General features: G+C 38.2%; 1 protein-coding gene across 5 annotated transcripts in view; it reads right to left on the bottom strand.

Moving 5' to 3' along the window:
- The window catches only part of arhgap42 (Rho GTPase activating protein 42), a 107,716-nt gene extending 89,334 nt beyond the window's left edge, over positions 1–18,382 (bottom strand). The window contains exon 1 of one of the 5 annotated variants that reach the window (XM_020708090.2): positions 17,986–18,382. In XM_020708090.2, coding sequence (XP_020563749.1) covers positions 17,986–18,139 — 154 coding nt within the window. In that variant the 5' untranslated portion in view covers positions 18,140–18,382. The remainder of the gene's footprint in view (positions 1–17,985) is intronic. The other 4 variants (XM_011482295.3, XM_011482297.3, XM_011482296.3 and 1 more) reach the window with 4 other exon arrangements.
- Positions 18,383–20,933: the final 2,551 nt, after the last annotated feature.

Genomic DNA, 20,933 nt, shown 5'->3' with positions numbered 1-20,933 from the left:
GGTGATCAGTATTGTCGGTAAGACTCTGCAGATTTCTGGTCTTCAAAGGAGAGATTTTCTATGCCCCCAGCTTAATGAGAGATGGGGAGATTTCTTTGATGCAACAGTAGGGTGCTTTGTGGCGCTTTGATTCCATTTGGAGGGATTGTAACCAGGGAGCAGCCCTCCAGGTAAGGGTTCTTCCACCTGCACACTATCAAGACCGCCTGTCAGTTGCCCAGCAGGGGAGGGCGGAGGGTAGTTTCTGTGTGAAGAGAACCAGCAGAGGGGAATCTTGCACTCAACAGGCATACATAAAGTTTCTAACTGCAAGGAAGAAAACCATGTCCTTCCATGTTTGCTGCTATTGCTGCAGGCAGTAACTTTCAATATCATGAATTAATGTGTCTGCATAAAACATTAATGGATGATTTTATCAACAGGGCTGACAAACACATCCTGTTTACGTTTAGACCTCTTCAAACAGCAACTAAGATGAAGGTGATGCCATTATTTACAGACTAATGTACCCAGTGATTTCGTACAGCCTAATGAAGCACTTCAGATTGGCCTAAAGACAAATTAAATCAATCAGAAAAACAAGAATTCTGAGTGTTACAGATTATCAGACAGTGCCAAGGAAAGCCAGCTATAGGTTTTTACTTATTATTATGAGGCCGTTTTTATCCAAAATCAAAAGACGTGTCGTTTATTTGGTTACAGTTTCAGAGCAGAGCAGCAGCAGTTCATTAGAAATTTGCCTCTGGTTGTAGTAGGGACTGTTGGTGCGAAGCAACCCAGCACCCCCTTCCTGTCATTTATATCTGAGAGTTCTATGTTTACATACTATCCTGCTAGCAAACGGCCCCTCACACCAGTGGACAAAAATGGTGAGCAATATTGGAGCTTTCCAGCTATAGATTTTTAAGCCAGATGCCAGCTTGTGCGAGGAAAACAAAGACGTATCTATTCGTCTACAAGTGGACGCATCAGAATGGGGCAGACCAGAGAGCTTACGACCCACCCAGCATATTTTCTGAGTCATAAATATAATTTTTTTCAAAGAGCATTTCTTTGTCTGCTACTGATTCACACTGATTTGAATAAAGAAATACTCAAAAATGTGATTTTGAGCTTAATTTTCTTCAGATATGTCCTCCATCTTCAGAAAAATGCCACAAGAACATGTTTAACACACCAACAACATGATTTTCATGAGAGTGGGCCTTTAAAAGAACAAAAGAAATTCAGAGAAACTGTCCGACACAGTGTCCTTAAAAAGAGGCTGAAACGCTACATCAGATCCTAGAGCTCCAGAGAAAAAGATTAAAGCTATTACCCCCAAAGGTGCGCCAGAATGAGGAAAAAAAAAAGTCTGGCGTGCCAGCCTTAGCCATTTATCACCCAGTCTGAAGCCTTTAGATGGAGGTAGAAGACACACAGACAACACATCGAAAGGCACTTCTGACAGTAATGAACCTCCATCCATCTAATTTCCATCCTGTTTTTATCCTGTTCGGGATGTGGGGCACCTGGAGCTTACCCCTGCTGTCGTTGGACAGGTACTTCAGTCTATCAGAAAGAAAGAAGAGGACAACTAGGCATGCACTTTGAATGCGTGTCCTAAAAGAGAGCATCTGTGCGTTATCCTATCACTTGTGATGGTATTCTTCAAAGTGTGCACAGACAAGCAGCAGTTGAGATTCAAATCAGAAACCTCTTTTGCAGTCAGGCTTCTGCATTAGTCACCACATCACTGCACTGCCCACAGAGATGAACTGTTCTTGAATAAAAAATGAAAAAAAACTGATAAAAAATATGATGCAAAAGTTCAAGCACAAGTATGAACTGATGGCTCGACGTCTTTCTCAAGTTACCCAAAACATTCATTTTCACACACAAACTGTGGAGAAGGCCCTCTCCCTAATGACAATATGTCAGCTAGTTCTTTTTATTCTTCCTCTGTATACAAAGATTAGGGTTTGAACAGAACCATTGAGAATTACAAACAACATTTGCATGGAAAATACAATTCACAGGGATTTAAACAAAGATTTTTTATACATGTTAGAGTACCAGACTCATTTTTTTTAAAAGCTGTAAACAGACTACAAAAAAATCCAGTCTATGCATAAAGACAGAAAGTACCATGTGGATAAGTAATTACACTTTTCATAAATATTTCATTTATTAATAGTTCTAAGGTGTATTTGAAGCTTTGTTTGTTTTTTACACTTATGGTATATTTTGTAAATCATCTTCAAGCAATGTACTTATCCACAAAATGGACGCATAAACAAAGGTTCTGACTTTATTACAATAGATTTTTTGTGTGTGTGTGTGGGGGGGGGGGGGGGGGGGGGGGGTCTCCAAACCATCTCCTAACAGTTGAGTTTCCTTCAAGTTAAAAAGTATCAACTTTATTGAAGGCTGACAACCAACAAACAAGAAACTTTGTTCTGGTTGGGCTAAAAAACAAGAATCATTTGCAATTTTTCAGCACATTTGAATATTATTATTATTATTATTATTATTACTGTGAAAACCGTTTTCTTATTGCTGCAGTCGGTGAATCCGCCCCTCTCACGCCTCAAAGGACTACTTACACAAACAAATGAGACACACTGATACAAGGATTTATTTGTAGTGGGTTATCTATCTATAGAAGAGTAGCTGACTACTAATAATATAAACATATTTTTTAATACTTTAAAAAAAGCAACATTAACAAAAATCTTCCACTTTTGGCTTCTCCCATCAGGGGTCGCCACAGCGAACAAGTCCAGGGCTCCAGACTAACTTTTTTCACTAGGAGCACAGTGGCCCCTAACTGAAAATTTTAGGGGCGCAACCAGAAAATTTAGGGGCGCATACCGTAAATCAACATGCTAACCAAATCTACTAATTTCCACTGTATTACTAATAAATACTTTAATAATAGATGCAGAAATTACAATGCGCTGTTTCTAATTCAGTGTCACATTTTAATCTCCACTTTTGAAAATGCAACAACAGGTAAACTGACAGCACTATTGCTGTCATGACAGTACAAATGAGTAAAGAAAACGGATGGAAATTTATCTTTGTGACACCAAATAGGTGCAGCCAAGATGCACAATAAGCGTATTTGAGATCACCCAGGTGAACTCAACGCTGCGCAGATCACCTGGTGTGAGACATATATTTTTGTTTTTGCTCCAACATCAACTGTCAATCATCGTTGGTCTCCCCAATGATCCAGGCGAGGTGCCGGTTCATCTCAAACACGTCTATCGTTGCATTTTCCCCACGTATTTTCAGTGAGTCTAAAACTAATGTTGTTTTTGCCCGCACGTGTTTAAAGTTCAAGCCCCGTTAGCTGTCACGCATGTAGGTGTGGGACATTTATTCTCCTCAGCTGACCCGACTCCCGCAGGAGCGGTGTGCCGCCGTAACGGCCATGCATAACTGTTTGATGCGCCGCCGTAACCGTAACCAAAACACTAAACCTTCCTCCGGGTCTGTGAGACCCAGAGAAAAGTTCAGCACGGACTGCATGTATTCAGAAAATTACGAGCGAATAGATACGTTCTAGAAAGGAAAGTAAGGAACTCCTTAGTGTGGTCCGGGGAGGGAGGGGGCTGTCAGGTGTCCTGCTTTCAAGCCCTGTCATTGTCCCGCCCCCAAGAGTAATTTACACCACTGTTATTGGTTGGTCATCTCCGTGCACGACAATGAAAAAGTGTCATTCATTAAAACTGGCGGGCTGCAGTTACATTAAATTTTCATATTAAGTCGGGGGCCGCAAAATATCATCTTGGGGGCCGCAAATAGCCCGCGGGCCGCGAGTTTGAGACCCCTGCTTTACATTAGCCGCAGGTCGGAAGAATGAATCAATGGTTCGCTTGCTCATAGCTCAGACGCACATATCAGGTTGTGACTATATTTGTCTCCGTTTCCTTCCCACAGATGTTTACGCGCGCGAATATCTCTAGGCCCCGCCCCTCCACATATTTTAGCCACTTACAGTGACTTACTCTTTTCACACGCAGTGGCCGCCTCACAGACAGGTATCACGCGAGAGTGTGTGCTCGCGTTTCATGAGTATGTGCGCGAGTGTGTGTCTGCCTGCGTGTGTGTGCGCTCGCGTCTCAGATTATTTCATTGATCATTGACGTGCCCCTTCCACGTTTAATGTATAAAAAATACGGAGGGTGGGGGAGGCAAATTTACTGGTCGCACATGTGCGACTGGATGTAAAATTCAGTCGCACACTCTCAAATTTTGGTCGCAAAATGCGAGCAATTGGTCGCAGTCTGGAGCCCTGAAGTCGCATGGTAAATTTGGCAATGTTTTATGCCGGATGCCCTTCCTGACGCAACCTTCTCAAACCGGGCTTGGAACCGGAAGGGGTAGAGAAGGGAACAGGGAGCAGCCCGGAGTCGAACCCTGGTTTTACGGATGGAAGGCGCCGCAAACCAGCACGAGCTAAACTGGCTAACAAAAATGGTTATAAGAATAAAAAATATATATTTTGCCTGCACCTTCTATTTTATGGCCTGACTAAAAGAAGTGGTATTAAATACAGTCTTGTTAGTATTATACTAAATGTACTGTCATTAATTTAAATGAAGAAAAATGTTGTTTCCCTTTCGGCTTTTTCCCATCAGGGGTCGCCACAGCGAACGAGTCGCACGGTAAACTTGGCAATGTTTTTTTTTTTACACCGGATGCCCTTCCTGACGCAACCCTCTCAAAGCAACCGGGCTTGGGACCGGCACAGAAGTAGAGAAGGGAACAGGGAGCAGCCCGGAGTCGAACCCTGGTTTCATGGACGGAAGGCACCGCAAACCAGAACGAGCTAAACCGGCTCCCTCCGAATTTAAATGAAGAAAAATGTCAAAAGAAAATGACTTCCAAACATTTTTAATCATACATATCTCGACCTTTGTTCTCTTGGTTTAACGGAGTTGGTACATTTTTCTTCAGCACTTTATTTTGTTTCCATTTTTGGTTTTCTGTTGTTGGATGTCTGCATGGTAGATTAATACTCTCTGAAGAGAACCTACACAAAATTTGGATCTTGGAGCTGACAGTCCTATTTTTTATAATGCGCTGTAAAAAATTAACTTTAAGAAAGAATGTCTTACATTTTAATTCTGTCGAGAGAAAACAAATACGTCATCTTGAGGAGTCTTTTTTTGTTATAAAATCAATGCTTGTGGCATGGGCCTCCAATTCTCTACTCCGTTTGATGGAAGGGAGTTTTCAGGAGTATAATTTCTAATCATTCTGTCAAAATAAAAAAAAATAAAAACATCTCAGAGCCTCTTGCAGTTTTTGCATGAACTGCGCTTACAGTTTGACGAAGCTTCATTCCTAAACAAGTCACATATTTCTGCCCTGAATTCCATTTCTATTACACAAGTTAAAATTCATTAAAAATACGTCTGAGAAGTTGCAATGTATTATTAAGGCTTTAATCCTGGAACATGGAGTTTGCCTGAGTCACAGTCATACAGGCACAGACACTGGCAAAATACATACACACCCACACACAATGAAGCAGGATTAAGTCAGGCCAAATGCTATCTGAGGAAGGATGGGGGATGGTTATACAAGCATGTTTACAGGACATTTCCTGTGCCTGTGCCTAGGGACCACCATCCATCCTAGGACAAACAAACACAAGAGTTCCCAAAGCTGAACACTATCGTAGAAAAAGAAAAAATGTTTTTGCAGGGGAAAAAGTATTACGTCATCTTGTAATTCCAAAAAAAATTATTTATGCATTATCAGAGTGCCTGAAAACCTTCAAGTCGTACAGCTGAAACTATAGTTCCCACATTAGATAAAAACTAAAGTCACGGAATTTTACCTCGAAACACAGTGCGTGTCAGCTATTCATTACTGCATGTGTCCCAGGAGGAATGCATCACTTTAAAGCCGCCAACAGGCGTGGACGTTGGGCAGTGGTCCACCCTGTCAGGTAGCATTACAACGACTTTAGGTCTTCTGCTCTAGAAAATTCTTCGGATTTCTTTTTCCAATTGCAGGATCTGGAAATCAATTGTTTACTCAATGTTTGAGTCTGCATACAAACACTGACTTGAAAGCTATTATACTGTAGCTAAATGTGTTCAGACGGATGAGCGGTTTAGTTACTTAATTGCATCTTCTTTCTCCTCGTGTTATGTTCACATACCAAGCAGATACTTCATTACTGGATAAATATATACAAAGTATGCATGAAGGACACAAGTATCACTGAAAGGTGCAGTCTCAGAGTTTTACCAGGTCTCCAAGGATTCCTTCACAACCCAGGAACTGGCAATAAAACGTTTTACAATCTTTTTCAAGCATAGTTTTTGACACATACTCATTTATATTCTGACATAAAAATATGTACAATTATTAATCATACCTTAGGCCCCCTTACTGGAAGCGCGCGAATGCTGCACGCACGGGGATGACGCCCTGGATGTTTAATTGCAAATGCAAAGTGAAGATAGAAGACAACCCGGACTACTAGATTTTTTCCTTTTCTTCTTCGTTGCCATCTGGTCACAACTATCCTTAAATAAGCAAATGTTGTGACCGTGTAATGTTTTCAAGTGGATCAAACCAGGGAACAAACCAAATGAAGATGTGGCATTTTTGGCAGTACAAAACAAGTCCATCTGACTCTGCCATTTCATGAATGAAACATCTAAAATCTAAGTATGTTTCTCTCTGACATGTATATCTCTAAAAATTAAAATAAAAATCCAGACAGCCAGTCACTTCTTACTTTACCTTCCAAAATATGACAAAATCACATCATATATGTGAACATGTCATTAACCTTCATTCTTTTACCATTTAAATGTTACCACATGTGGCTTCATGTTTAAAACATGAACCCATAGCAATGCCTTGTGGCTTTGTTCAAATAGGACTTGTGGAAAAAGGTAACTACCAATTAATTACTTCCCTTGTGGTTTCCCCAGGCTGCATGATGATGTACAAGTTGGCACAACAGCTTTGAATCAAGAAAATTCCCAATGGGTTTGTCTAGTGGTTTTTTTTGACAAGTGTCTTCACATTTTATCCAGTCAAGACTTGTTCAGAATTCAGAATTCAAAATTCTTTCTCTCAAAATCCCAAATTTTGCACGTTTTGTTCAATTGTATTTGAAGATAGCGAGTGAGTACAAGTCTGCCCATTTTTAGTTTTTGTCTTTGCCAATCTGAAAGACTAGTTTCACTTGGGAGTAATTCTTTAAGACACACGGATGAAAAAACAAAATGTTTCTCTTAAAAGTTAAACCCAATTGAAATTGCATGACTTCATTTTTCAAAAGAAAAATGTTTTGGGTTACAGTAACCTTTTTGTAATCAGTATCAATTCTGTCTATTTTTATTATGAATTCTTATTTTGACCAGCTACATGCAAAGTGACACTTCAGTGACATTTATCTTACACCTTCTAACTTAACAAAACGACATTAAAAACGGTTTAAACTCATTTCGCAATGGGTTTAGGACATCCGTCATTGCAGATTTTTATTTGCTCTTGTATATGTTCAGACATCAAAACAACTCGTTTTGGCCTTTACCATTTCTCTGTTTGACAAAGGCTTTGGCCCACTGTGATGCTGAAGAGCTTAAGGAAGCTATGTTAAAATTAATAAATGAGTGAATGTCATCTCACCCACCTGGCTAACAACACGGTTATTAGTTCCCTTACAGAAACCAATTAACTTCAGTCAATCAAAGTTATTAATGAGGTTCAGGAGTAGTTATTTACTTGTGAGTGATGTGTGCAGACATAAAACATCCACTTAAAGTATCTGCTGGTAGATATTACTTCCATTGAATTATAACCTCAGATGAAGCATTTTATTCTGGTATGTAATTGTGAGAAGATTTTTATTACAATTTATTTAACTGTGAAGGCAGTACTAGAAAAAAGGAAATGCAAAAAACAATAAAAAAAATCAACAAATAATGATAACATCATAACAGTAAACAGTAATAAAGAGTTGAACTTCAAAGCCTGACTTTAAAGCACTTCGATGTACTTTCTACTTAGCATTCTAATTCCTATTATTACAATGATTAAATTAGGATTACAAACTAGTAACATTCAAATGAGAAGAAGCTTACGATTCTCAGTACTCACTTCCACTTTTCAAGTGTGCCGATCAAATGTGCAGTGAGCAATAACAAAAAAATTTTTTTTAAAAGAGTCCACGGTAACAGAAAAGGGACAATAATTAAACAACTCTTTTCCTTTAAACTGGAGCCAGTTTTCTCAAGATGGTGGGGAGGTTATGTAATCAGGAGGAACGGAGGTCTTTAAAGCATCTTGCAGAAGTTGTCACTTCTTCTCTGTCTCAGAGTCCTCTGACTCTTCAAATCTCTAATCTCAAACTAACAGCACAATGTTAGGGTCAGGATGTTACGGGAGCCGTACCATCTGTTGTATGGCCTCTTGTTCTGCCTGAGGCTGAAGATATTTCCTTTTGACTGGCACTGCTGGCTCATTGTTAGTGTCACACAGCAGAAAAGATCCAAGAGCGATGAGGTGTCCTGGTTAAATTTGACCAAATCAATGATCCGTCTGTACGTACTAGGTAAATGAATTGGCATTGCTAAATCCTAAATGGCTTAACAGTAGGTGGCTTTTCTTTTGTCCATGAGAGATGGAACAGCAATCAAACAATAAAAAAACAGTTTGTAATTGGGAATTGGGAAATGGAAAACACCTCAGAAGGTGGTAGAAAATGAGATCCTGTGGGACTTCCAGATCCAGACTGATAGGATGGTAATGGCGAACCAACCAGACATTGTAGTGGTGGATAAAGAACAGAGGAAAGCCGTTGTGGTAGATGTGGCAGTGCCAAACGATGGGAACATCAGGAAGAAAGAACATGAGAAACTGGAGAAATACCAAGAACTCAGAGAAGAACTGGAGAAAGCATGGAAAGTGAAGGTGACAGTGGTGCCTGTGGTAATTGGAGCACTCGGGGCAGTAACCCCCAAGCTGGAGGAGTGGCTACAACAGATACCTGGAAAGACCTCAGACCTCTCAGTCCAGAACAGCGCAGTGCTAGGAACAGCTAAGATACTGCGCAGGACCCTCAAGCTCCCAGGCCTCTGGTAGAAGACCCGAGCTTGGAGGAGAAACCACCCGCGGAGGGTGAGAGGGGCGTTTTTATATACATATATATATATTACTTTTAGAAGTCATTTGTTTACAATTTTGCTAATAAAAGAATGTCCACAATTGTTCCTATTGATGGGAGCAAATATAGAGTATGCAAGTACTTTATGCTAAAAAACTGTAAATATCTTGCATTCTTTCTCTCTCCTTGTAGGAGACCGACCCTTTCTGTTAAAGGACCAAACCAATCATCACTGCAAAGAGAAGACAAATAAAACCCACACTTTCCTTCAAACACTGCCCAAATTTGGTTATAAGAGCTGACTTTCCATTTAGTACTGGAGTGAATTTTAAGTGAAGTTTTGATATACCACCTAACAAAGAAATGCCTTGGGCTTGTTTCGATTTTTTCCATTCAAGAATATAAACGGCAGGCTGCCAGGGTAGACTAAGTTGGCTGTAATGTTCAATAAATTATGATGGCGAGAAAGTTTTCTGTCCAAAGATTGTATCATAATGTAAATATTTTTAGTGGTTCTAAATAAACCTGGTCATTTAACATCTATAAGAAGTAGAAAAAACAAATATTTATAAAGCATGGTTATCTTAAAAAGAAAAAAAGCTTGAATAAGTAACATAATGCATTAAGTTTTGCTGCAAATAAAAAGACCAAGGAACAGCAATTATTAGCAACATTATGTTAAACTAGTGATGATTTGTGTAAACAACATGCAGAACACAGCCTGAGATACACCTTTGGAGTGGAATGGAATTTTGGCACAAAGCATCTGCTCATGTTCCTCTCCACTATGAATCTTTTTGCTTTTATATCTGGTCTCAAGTAAATGTAGAATATAAAAACAAAAAACAAAAGCAGATTTATGGCCTTCATGTTTTTTCAGTGCACTATGCTCACACTGTAACACAACAGACACACAAACACGCAGATGCATTATCTGGTAGGAACATTTCCTACATTTTAGAAGCAGCTTCATGGTAAATCCAGCTCCATATTGAGTTTTGTTCCCTAACAGCATTTTACCTTTCCCTAAGAGAGTTTTATTTTCCAAGATGCCCTCTACAAAACGGTCTGTAAATATTTCCAGGCAATCACTGTCTGTCAAAAATAAACTGCATCCACTGCTGTCTAGTATCATATCCTCAGGGAATGAGAAATGGGTGCCTTATAGTGAGAATCCTGAGAGGTCCAGCACACACAGAGAATGAACGTTGCTGCCTGCTGCTGTGTTGCCTCCCTTGTGACCTGCTTGGTTTTGTAACATACGAGGGTTCCTTGATATGAGGGCTTCAGAACGGCCTTTTAGAAGAAATGTGTCAAGCAGAACTGAGATGCTTCTAAAAGGTGAAGCGTTTCAAACTGCTGCAGTCATACTCAGGCCCACAGCCAACTTGAATTCTTTACTTTTACATGTTTATTGTAAAAATATAGCTTAATAGAAAAATATTGAAGTCATCTTCATTCAAAAGGCAAAAAAACTGAAGCAAAGAGTTTTACAGCTGCAGGAATAATAAAAGCAGCAACTCAATAATCAGATCTTAAAAGCCAAAAATAAAAATAAAAAGCCTGAACATTTTTTGCAAACACTTTTAAACCACTGTGAATTAAAACTTTTGACTATGACGTTTTTGCTTTGATTTGTTCAAATCCCCCTTAAAAAACGAATACAAACATATAATGGTCTCAAAAAATATTGGAAATATTGGATTCTGTACCAGCACTGAAAAAGTTGAAAGAATATTCAACCCTAGGGATGAATAATTGAGGTTGAGAATTGATAGAATATACCTTCTATCAACTTTCTAAGTAGACTTATGAGACATATGCTAAATTCAGTTTATGTTCTGCCAACTCATAAACACAAGAAAAACACAAGAGAACACAAACAAAAACTCTCAAATAATAGTAAGAAATAAAAAAAACTCAAACTGCAGGAAGTTCTCGGAAAGTTGATAATATTAGTTATAAGGTTATTAACACTGGACTCTTATATTTTACTGTGTTATTTATTGTTTAGAATTCCCTATTATATATTCTTTCTTTTTTATAAAGCAATGGTAACAAATCAATCTATCCATTGTGGGATCAATGAAAGTTCTGTTCTTTTTCATTTTATTTTATTCTGATGAGACTATGTTGTATAGATGAAGTCTGAACATTTTACATGTTTCCAAAATGCAATAAAAAGGCTTCCACCCCATAATTTTATGATGACTCTAATTTGGATCAGCACCCAATATTTATGGGACCCTGGTTAGTATGGCCCGTCTCAGTGTTATTTACTGTAAGAGCTAATATGTGGTCATTAATCATTTGCCAGCCACAATTACTCTATTTTAACATAAATTTTCAAAGATGATTTCAGACAAAAACACACACAGGCACAGGATGCAGCCTTAGCTATGCAGTTTTCCACCATCAATAATCCAATCCAAGGCAATCAAGGCTCAAACCCCTCGCCGCTGTCTTAAATGTTTAGTACAATTTAGTGTGTTAAAGTCTTATTTAGTAAAAAATCCTTTGCTGCAGGCCCATGACACTAAGTGTCCTCAAAGCCATTGATAAAACATTCAGCAGGGCATGTCTGCTTAGCAGTGCTGCCATACTCACTTACAGAGCACTTTTCCAGTGAAACAGGCTGCAGAGACCAGGACACATAGAGAAACGATACTGTCAATAAAATAGCAGTGAGAGAGGATGACTTTGGACCAAAAATGTACTTCATGGTTTTGTAGAAAAATACTTAATCACAACTGTCCTTATGGCTAGATACGGGCTGTCTGCAGGAATAAAAAAATGGGCAACCTGTGTGGGTGATCTGGACGAAATATGAAGATCATAGACCGTATGGTGAGCCGTAGAGTAAAAATGTACATGCATGTTTCCTTAACAGCATGCTGCAAGCAAAAGGTCCTTATGTCCTTATGTTACATGCAAGGTAAAGCAAGGGTGAAGTAGGGGAGACGCAGGTGTGTCATATGAAGTATGGACTGCGAAAGGGGCCCTCGAGTGTTGCTCATGCAATAAATGCGAGCTCCTTGTGTGCAGCCTGGCTGTTAGAAACAAAGGAAACCAAACACTGAGAGGGTAGTTTGTATGGGCATCCTATAGGTACTCATATGTCACTTGGGATCAGTTATGGGCCAGTACTTTCACCTCACTAACAACTAGAATATGGCATGTGGGGACCGTACGACAACATCACCTGTACACCATAAGAGCAACTTACATTAACCTTGCAGATACTGCATGATACACATGATACATGTGACAATTGTATGTTCCGTTTTCACTATACCCCCCCCCCCCCCCCCCCCCCCCCCCCCTAAGATGGCTGTAGAAGCCTCAAGGAAACTCCAAGACACACCTGCACTTCCATGAGGATGGAGCAGCTCCTCAACAACCCTCCACGGGACCGGTCCACAATGTGTGCCTAAGGCTAAACATACCCTCAGGCCCATGGTGGGTTTTGGTTAATCAATCTCAAAAATTGTATTTTCTCCTCATGTTCACTGTTTTTAAAGTAGGTTTTTATGTAAGTCCTTTAAATATATGAAATTCAATACACTGACACATTTTTCTATAAATAATCTTAGATATTCGAGGTAGTTAGTAAAATATTAACATGTAATAATTTGACACCCCAAATGTTTGCATCAAAATCTGTTTTGTCAAAAAAACGTTTCATCTTTTCCAACAATACCATTTATTTTTTACAAAACAAACTCCATAAGACCATCAAAGCTTGGTTGAATGTTTAAATTGACAAGAAGATAAATTAAAGGATGTCGGATAAATTACAAAATGCATAATCTGTATTTGTTAAGTATTCCCATTTCATGAAAAAATAGCAGAAGTCAATCCTTACCAAAGTTTGCCTGATTAGCCAGAGAGAAAAGCCAACAGTTTCAAGACTGTTTGTGAGAAGGATGTTTTAACTCCTTAACAAATTTTCTAAGACCCTCATGGAAAATTACAATTCTCCTTTTAGACATTTTATTGATCAGACATTTTTAGGGGGGATTTGGGTTAAAATCCTTCATCTCCACAGATGCAGATCAGAGGTTTTAGTTGTTGCTGATGAATAAAGTGCTACTTGTCCTTCGATAGACGAAAGTCTTTTTTGAATCCAGCTGACACAGGGTTAGGGTTAGGGTTAGGGGTTAGGGTTAGGGTTAAACCCTAGACCCTCATGGAAAACTACAATTCTCCTTCCAGACATTTTATTGATCAGACAGTTTTAGGGGGGATTTGGGCTAAAGTCCTTCATCTCCACAGATGCAGATCAGAGGTTTTAGTTGTTGCTAATGAATAAAGTGCTACTTGTCCTTTGATAGACGAAAGTCTTTTTTGAATCCAGCTGACACAGTGCAGCATAGACGGTCTTCCAGATGTATACATCCAGCTTTATGCTCACTAGTGCACATAAAGTCCTTTCTAACTAATCATCTTGATTTGTAAAATTCTACTGAGTTTTAGTCCACATTGACTTGTTTGCTTTTTTTGAACGGTATCCAAGTAGTAACATCCCAATACCTAGCGACAGCATGATGGCAGTGTCCTTTGAGAGTTTGGTTGCATGCTCTTTGTTTAACAAGTTACAAATGCCCTCAGTTCAGTTTTGCAATTGTTTCCTAAAATTCTTTTGACCTTCTTCTCCTCACACTTGCCTGAGTTACAGATTGTGACTTTTTCAAAAATGTCCCATCTCTTGACTTCTCCTGGGCTCCCATGTCAAGTCATTACCTCTTTCATCTAGAGTCAGTACTGTTGCCAAGCAACTACACAACTCACAGTGCTTGCGTCTGAGAACCGATCGTGCTGAAGCCTACCATAACGGCAACCAGGAAGACAGCGAGACAGAGAGCATAAATCTGGAAGGGGACACGCCGAAGACGCAAAGAAGGAACAAAGCAATAAGGGAGAGCAGATGGCACCAATAGACGAAGACTCATCAAGGGGCAGGGTGAGATCACGGAACAAGATGATTATTCGTCAGCCATGTTGAGGAAACAAGTGCAGTGAACTGTTGAGACACATGGAGATGCCATACTGCAACATTACATGTCTGAAAGTCCACAGCAGAAAAGAACCTGAATGGAAAGTTGTCAATCAAAACTCATACAGCACTGCTAGACTAACCCATACTGACACAAATAACAACATTATTGATTTATTAAAAATGTCCTCATAGACTACACTTATAAAAAAAACAGACAAACAAACTTTAGCAAGTGGGAACTGGAAAATATTTGAAGTCTAAAAGGTTAAAAAGTGTTATTTAAGAACTTAACCCACTTCTTGGTTTCAGTATTTCTACTTAAAATGTCAAAAAGTGATCCATGAGTGCGGAAAAGATGTAAAGAAGAACACAAAGTTGGTTGGTCAATTTAGAAGTTGTTCTTCCACATTATTGCTATGGCTACCTGTCTCCAGGTATTGATAAAAGGGGAAGAGATTAAAAAAAAATCAGAAAAAAGATCTGCATGATGGAGACGAGCCAATCAGAGAGTGATTGTAAGCAGCTATTTGTATGTTTTTCCAAGTCTTTGTCAAGCAAAACTCAGAAATGGAGCTCTTTTGAAGATTCAAAACTTCAAACCTGCATGGGGAAATTTAGTCTGGAAGATTGTTGTGCACAACACAAATTTACTTGACTTTTTTCCATCTAGTCCGTCTCGATCTGATCAGTTTTTTGAAACTCTTTCATCCAATCACTTAAAAGCGCTTAAAAGGGGACAAATTTGTATTATCATCATATTCTGCCTTCAGGTCAGGACTCTCAAACATCCCTCCTCCAGAGTTCTTATCTGGCCTTAAAAAAGAATCTCAAAGGTTTGACAAGTGAGCGTTAAATCCCCTTTTCCAAAAAAAAGAAAGTCAGGTTACAGTGACATCACATCTTGCTAACATGGAAAACCAGCTGTTTTTCTTGAACCTCAAACTTCTTAGCTTTTAAGTCATTGAATTCCAGCAAACACAATTTCGTTGTGGCGTAGCTGTTAGCATTCTCACCTCACAGCGAGAAGGTTTTGGTTCAAATCCTGGCTGGAACCTTCCTGTATGAGGTTTGCATGTTCTCCTCGAGCATGCGTAGGGTTCTATGGGTAACTCCGACCTCCTCCCCCAAAACATGCTTCATAGGTAAATTGGTAGCCCTAAAATGTCCATAGGGGTAAATGTGGGGGAGTATGGTTATGTGATGTAAGCCTGTGATAGACTGGCAACCTGTCAAGGTTGTACCCCAGCTTTGCTCAACAGCAGCCCTACTCAATACAAGAGTTACTTAGAAAACAAACAGTTGTTACAGTTGATACTTTCATTACGTTGGGACTTCCTCTGTTTGCATTTAATGTGATATCATTTATAAAATAACACCTATGGTTTTTCTTTGCAAATTGATGGAATAACTTGGTTGGTGGATATTTTTTTATCTACCAACCAACTTGGCTGGTGAGTCAAGATTTTGGTCTCAAACCGCACACTGCAAAATCAACTTCAAGGCTTTTGCTACCACAAATGCTCTGGCGAGTTCGTTCTAGTATTTCTCTTTATGAGATGCTCAAGCTGACGGTAGCTCACAAAACATCTGCTGCATTGCTCATTTTTACAGCTTGTATTTAGTTGAACTTTGTGTTAATGCCAATTTCCAAAGGAGACGCTAAAATAAAATAGTTTTTTGTTAAATTTATCATTTGTAGTTTTTTTAATTAATAAGAAAAAAAGGAAAATCATAAAATCCGGGAGGAAAAAAAAATCGTCTAAAATCGAAAATTGAATCTGGAATGAAAAAATCTGAGATTTTATTAATTGGCCATATCGTCCAGCTCTAGTTTGAGTCATGTTGGTGGTTCAGAATATGTCATGGATGCTGTGTGAGATTAATGCTCTCCGCTTTATCCATGTCTGTCGGTTCCACATTTATAAAAAAATAACAAATCTTTGACTTTTTGGTTTTATACCAGGGCTACACAATATGAGGATAACTTGCAATGTGCAATATTAATGAACAATATTGCATCCATAATATGACTTGCGATATATGAAAAAGTCATTTGGAGATCAGTTAGGATAACCAGAATTCATACTTAAGGCAGATTCAAGAGTTATAAGTGTGGTTTATGGTCTAAAAATGTGGGTAATTAGCTGAGATTTAATTTTGGTTAGTTAGATTTACAAATTTCAGCCTGAAATAGACCACAAATGGTAAAATAAACTGTGTGTAGATTTTCTTTTTGTTTTTTTAATTCAGTGCTGACATTACACAACCTACTAGCAGTACTAGGACATCCTGTAAGGTACAGGATGTCTTATTTTGAAAGGAAGTCTTGAACTTCTATCAAAACTCTCATATAGAGCATTTAAAAGAAAAAAAGGCTGATTTCTCTTTATGCCAAAAAACAACAGTTCATTTACATTTATCATATGGTAACAGTAACGCAAATACAAATCAGTGTTTGTAAGACTTTGTGTCTCCTACTGGGTCGGTCATTGAGAAATTTAAATGAGGAAAGTTACAGACCCCTTGTGTAAACATTTATCGCACTTTATGCCATCTTTTGCGATACATGTTTCACAATGATACATTTTCTATTTAGGCCTACTTTAAAGCAAAAGAAAAGAAGCTGTAGCTACACTGTGTTTTAGGTTTTTTAAGGTGTTTCCGTGTTCTGCTGTGACACGTCATATTAAACATGCGCCCAATTTACACGTCAAAGGATGTTTATCAGAGTACAATTTGTGGCTGGGGAAAGAAAACAACTAAACGTTAGTTATCTAAAGAAAGAAAAAAAACATTAGTGAGGAATTTGACCAAGGGAGCACAACCGTCGGCAAGAGAAGAGAAGTCAGCAAGAAAAAAATGATAGATTAAAAAACCTTCTGCTCAAAAAATAAGTAAAGTTGCAGCTTAATAGTCTACATTTCAGTCAACACCATCCACAGCATATTTTCTTAATAATACCAAAGAATTGCATCTATTTTTCTGCTTAAAATTTATTTCCAGAATCTAAAAATTTTTTTTTTTTTGGGGGGGAAAGCATAAATAACATGGACTATGGTTAAAGTGAGTATGACTGAATGGTAAAAAAAAAAAAGTGGGGAAAAGAGGCGATGACTTCTTACAGATAAGGCTGTTTTATAGTCAGGTTAAACTGTGGGGGGAAAAAAATGAATATGGAGCTGAGTGATGGGTTGTGCATGTCAAAGCACTGCTGTGCCCTTCCTATTCTACCCCAATGCAGCTGTTTTCCATATTTATTAGGTCTATATTTCTAATCTCTCGCCGTTTCTGACATTAGGAGATACCGCTCTGTTCCCCGCAGCCTTCCAGCTGCACGGGAAGTTTAATCTGCATGTTGGAATTTGAGGATGAACCCAGAATTAGAGGGGACAACGACCCATGACCAGGTGATGGAGCCGCCATTCCCAGGGTTCACGCAACCGTTGAAAAGGCTATATTTTCTCTTCCTCTGATGGGTGACCTCTGGAGGATGAAAGCATCTGTCATTAATGAAACTGAGCAACAACAATCCGAGCTGTAATGACGTCCATATGTCTGACTCTGGCCTTGTGACTGCAGACAGCTGAGTAAATCCATACATCTCACATGTGAGTCTGGATCTGTTCTTTACTTTAGGATCTGTAAAAACAAGCCCCTGAACATGTATAGTGCGGGCAGGGGGGGCACAAAGACAAACAGATGTCCTGGAATCACAACCACCTCCACATAATTAATTATTTATGCTTTGTGTCTGGATTAAAGCTCCTCAGCAGCAGCAGCAGCAGCAGCAGCATCAGTGACTGGAGTAACCGGTACGTGAACGCACCACACAGGCGGTCTGTGAAGAAGAAGTACTCACTCTTGAGCGCGGTGATGAGCAGATTTCCATCCTTAATAAGCTCCTTGATGAACTTATTGGTCCTTTCCAGCCCGATTTCGTGACATTTTAGGCGCTCTCTGAAGTCCGGGCTGTCCAGGAAAGAGTCGCTGAACTCCAAAGTGGGGAGTCCCATTGTCCCTCAAAGGTGAACTTCGCTTTTTTGTTGTTTTTTTTAAACACTCAAAACTTTTTAAAAGTTTCACCGTTTCATCCCGGAGCTCCGCCGTGAACTTCTGCCAGGCTTTCTTCCTACCTCCCTTCGGTCATCACTTCCGCTTTGAGATTTTTGGGCTTTTTTACGACAACTTTTCCCTCCCAGCTTGTGGGCGCGTGACTCCTGCTGGTTACTGGTGGATATTTTCAGCACCTGAACTGTTCACCTCTCACGCGCTGCTGTTTTTAGCCCGCCTGGCCATACGTTTCCGATCTTGGTCAAAAGAAATGTTCACTTCTTAAAGTTTAGTGTGACACTTGCGCCATTTCATTTTTATTTTTTAAAACTTAAGCACACCATAAGATTAAGTTTGTTGTGTAGAAAGGAAATATTCCCAAATAACCTACAATATGGAAACATTTTTAAATATTAATAACTGTATCTTTTGCAAAGACTCCTTAATCTGTACTTCAATTTTTCTATAACTGTGGATTGTCTATAAATTATGTTTCACCCCGTGGTAAAGCTATAGAAAAATAAACGTTTATTTAAACAAGTATACTTGAGTATAAGTATAGCAAGTATGCTATAGACCATGTAGTGAAGAGAGTATACTAACTGAATACTTCTTCAGACTTAATTCAAATGTTTTAAGTTTAAACTAGATAGTACATAAGAAATAAACTTCAAGTATACTGCATCACTAGTAAAGACAAAGTAAGCTTTACTTGTACTTTCCAATAGACTACTTTAAGGGAATTTAAAGTTAAGAATCCCCAAATCTTTCTTTTGAGTTCTGGGACCAGTTGGAACGATTCATAAATAGTACATTTAAAAGGAATAGCAACATAAACTTCAAACACATCATTTAGCTTAGTATTGATGATGAAAACACAGAAAATACTGTTAAATTATTACTTCTTCACACTAAATTTGAATCTGCATACTGTAGTACACTTGAGATCAAGTATTATTTAGCATATGTATAGGTAGAGTGCTTATAGACCATGTATACATATGTAGTGTTGGAAGTATACTAAAATAATACTTCCCTACACTTTGGAACATTTTAATTTCACAATGTAAAATATAACAAAAAGTACATTTCTAGTGTACTTCCTGACCTTCAGTGTAGACTACTTGTAGTACACTTAAATAAATTACTTTTTGCTGAGGAAAATGACAATGAATAATCCTTGAGTCCTTTTTATGAGCTCTGAAACCAGTAGTAATAATTAATAAATAGTAAATTAAAGATTGATAGTGTCATAAACTTAAAATATATAGTAATTTGTTTTGGTTTTGAAAATGAAAATGTAAAAATACTATTAATTTATTACTTTTTCAAACTAAATTTGAAGAAGGAAAAATGATTACACTAGAAGTTTACTTTATTAAGTATTCTTGAGTGAGTGTAGTGCAAGAAGCATATTAAATAAATACCTTTCTGATTATATTAAAACATTTAAAAATTACAATGTATATAGTAAATAAATGGTAGACTTCAAGTACGCTGCCTCACCTTTATTATAGACTAAGCATACTTTTACTGCACTTAAATGGGCTAGTTTTTGCTATGGAAAATAAAGAGCAAGAACATTTTCTATGTATTACTGCATTTTATTGCTTTTATGATACTCCTAAGAATATTTATGCTTCCAAAGCTTTTTATAAAGTGGAACTTGGTACTTCTCTTTTTGATGAGTATTATTACTTTTGTTATTTATTTTATGTTTTTCTCTATTCACTATTTGTTAACTTATCATTGCTTATAAATATCCTGTTCTTAACTATTCTGTGTAGAAAATGTCATGGTCATTGCTTTATCTTGGATGCACGTGTCTATATATTCTGTAAAAGGGTTTAATATTCAATAAAGTTTTAAAAAAAAGGAGGGGGGGGGGGTCAGTGTATATAAACTTTCTCTTCATCACAGTTTCATCACAGTTTTTTTTTTTTACATTGTGTCAACTTCAAACATGATTAATATATGTACCAGTGTTGATGTTGCCATCTGCTTTACTGCTTTTATCAAGTCTTTCGGTGTATTTACTTTTTACACAGACACAATTTTCTAAGCTTTTCTGTCCCTTTGTTTGTTCCTCCTCCAATTATCTACGGTAATTTTATTCTGTTTTTGTTTTTACCTATAAATTAAAGTTGGTACACAGTCCCATTTCTTTGTGCTAATAAGTAGTGGGTGGTAAATTGGCACACATGTCTAATTTCTTTTTATAAAGCATTTTGGGATGCAACGTTTTAAAATAGCTGTATAAATAAAGTTGACAGGTTGATTGGCCTTTTTTTCAAGCTTTTTTGGACTTTACTTTGTTTTGTACAGTTTTTCTGCTCTTATTGTTTCAAATTGTAAGTATTTATTTACTTTTAAGAGTTTTAATTTGTAGGATTTAGCGTGTATATTACTATTGAAAATGGTTTACATTTAAAAATGTTTTGTGGTTTCTGGTTGGATGCCCTTGCTGTGACTTTTTGCCTAAAGCCACCTAGAAAATCTAGCAGGACCCACGTCCTTAAGGCTGAACATGCAGCCTTAAGGCTAAGAACAGGGTTGTTCAATGCTCCTCACCACTTCCTAGAGCAGCAAAAGTGCCCATGGGCAAGGCACTTAACACCCTAGCTTTTTCACTGAGACAGATTATGGTGTGTTCAGCCCACAGAGAGATCAAAAGCAGAGCAAAGGACTCTGAATACTGAAAACGGATGTGCAAAAGTGTTCAACTCCAAATTAAAACAGAGCCATCATTTGTTTTCA

The sequence above is a fragment of the Oryzias latipes genome, chromosome 13 (genome assembly GCF_002234675.1).
Source record: "Oryzias latipes chromosome 13, ASM223467v1".
In the NCBI taxonomy this organism is placed as follows: Eukaryota; Metazoa; Chordata; class Actinopteri; order Beloniformes; family Adrianichthyidae; genus Oryzias; species Oryzias latipes.
This window is presented reverse-complemented; position numbering and strand designations above follow the sequence as displayed.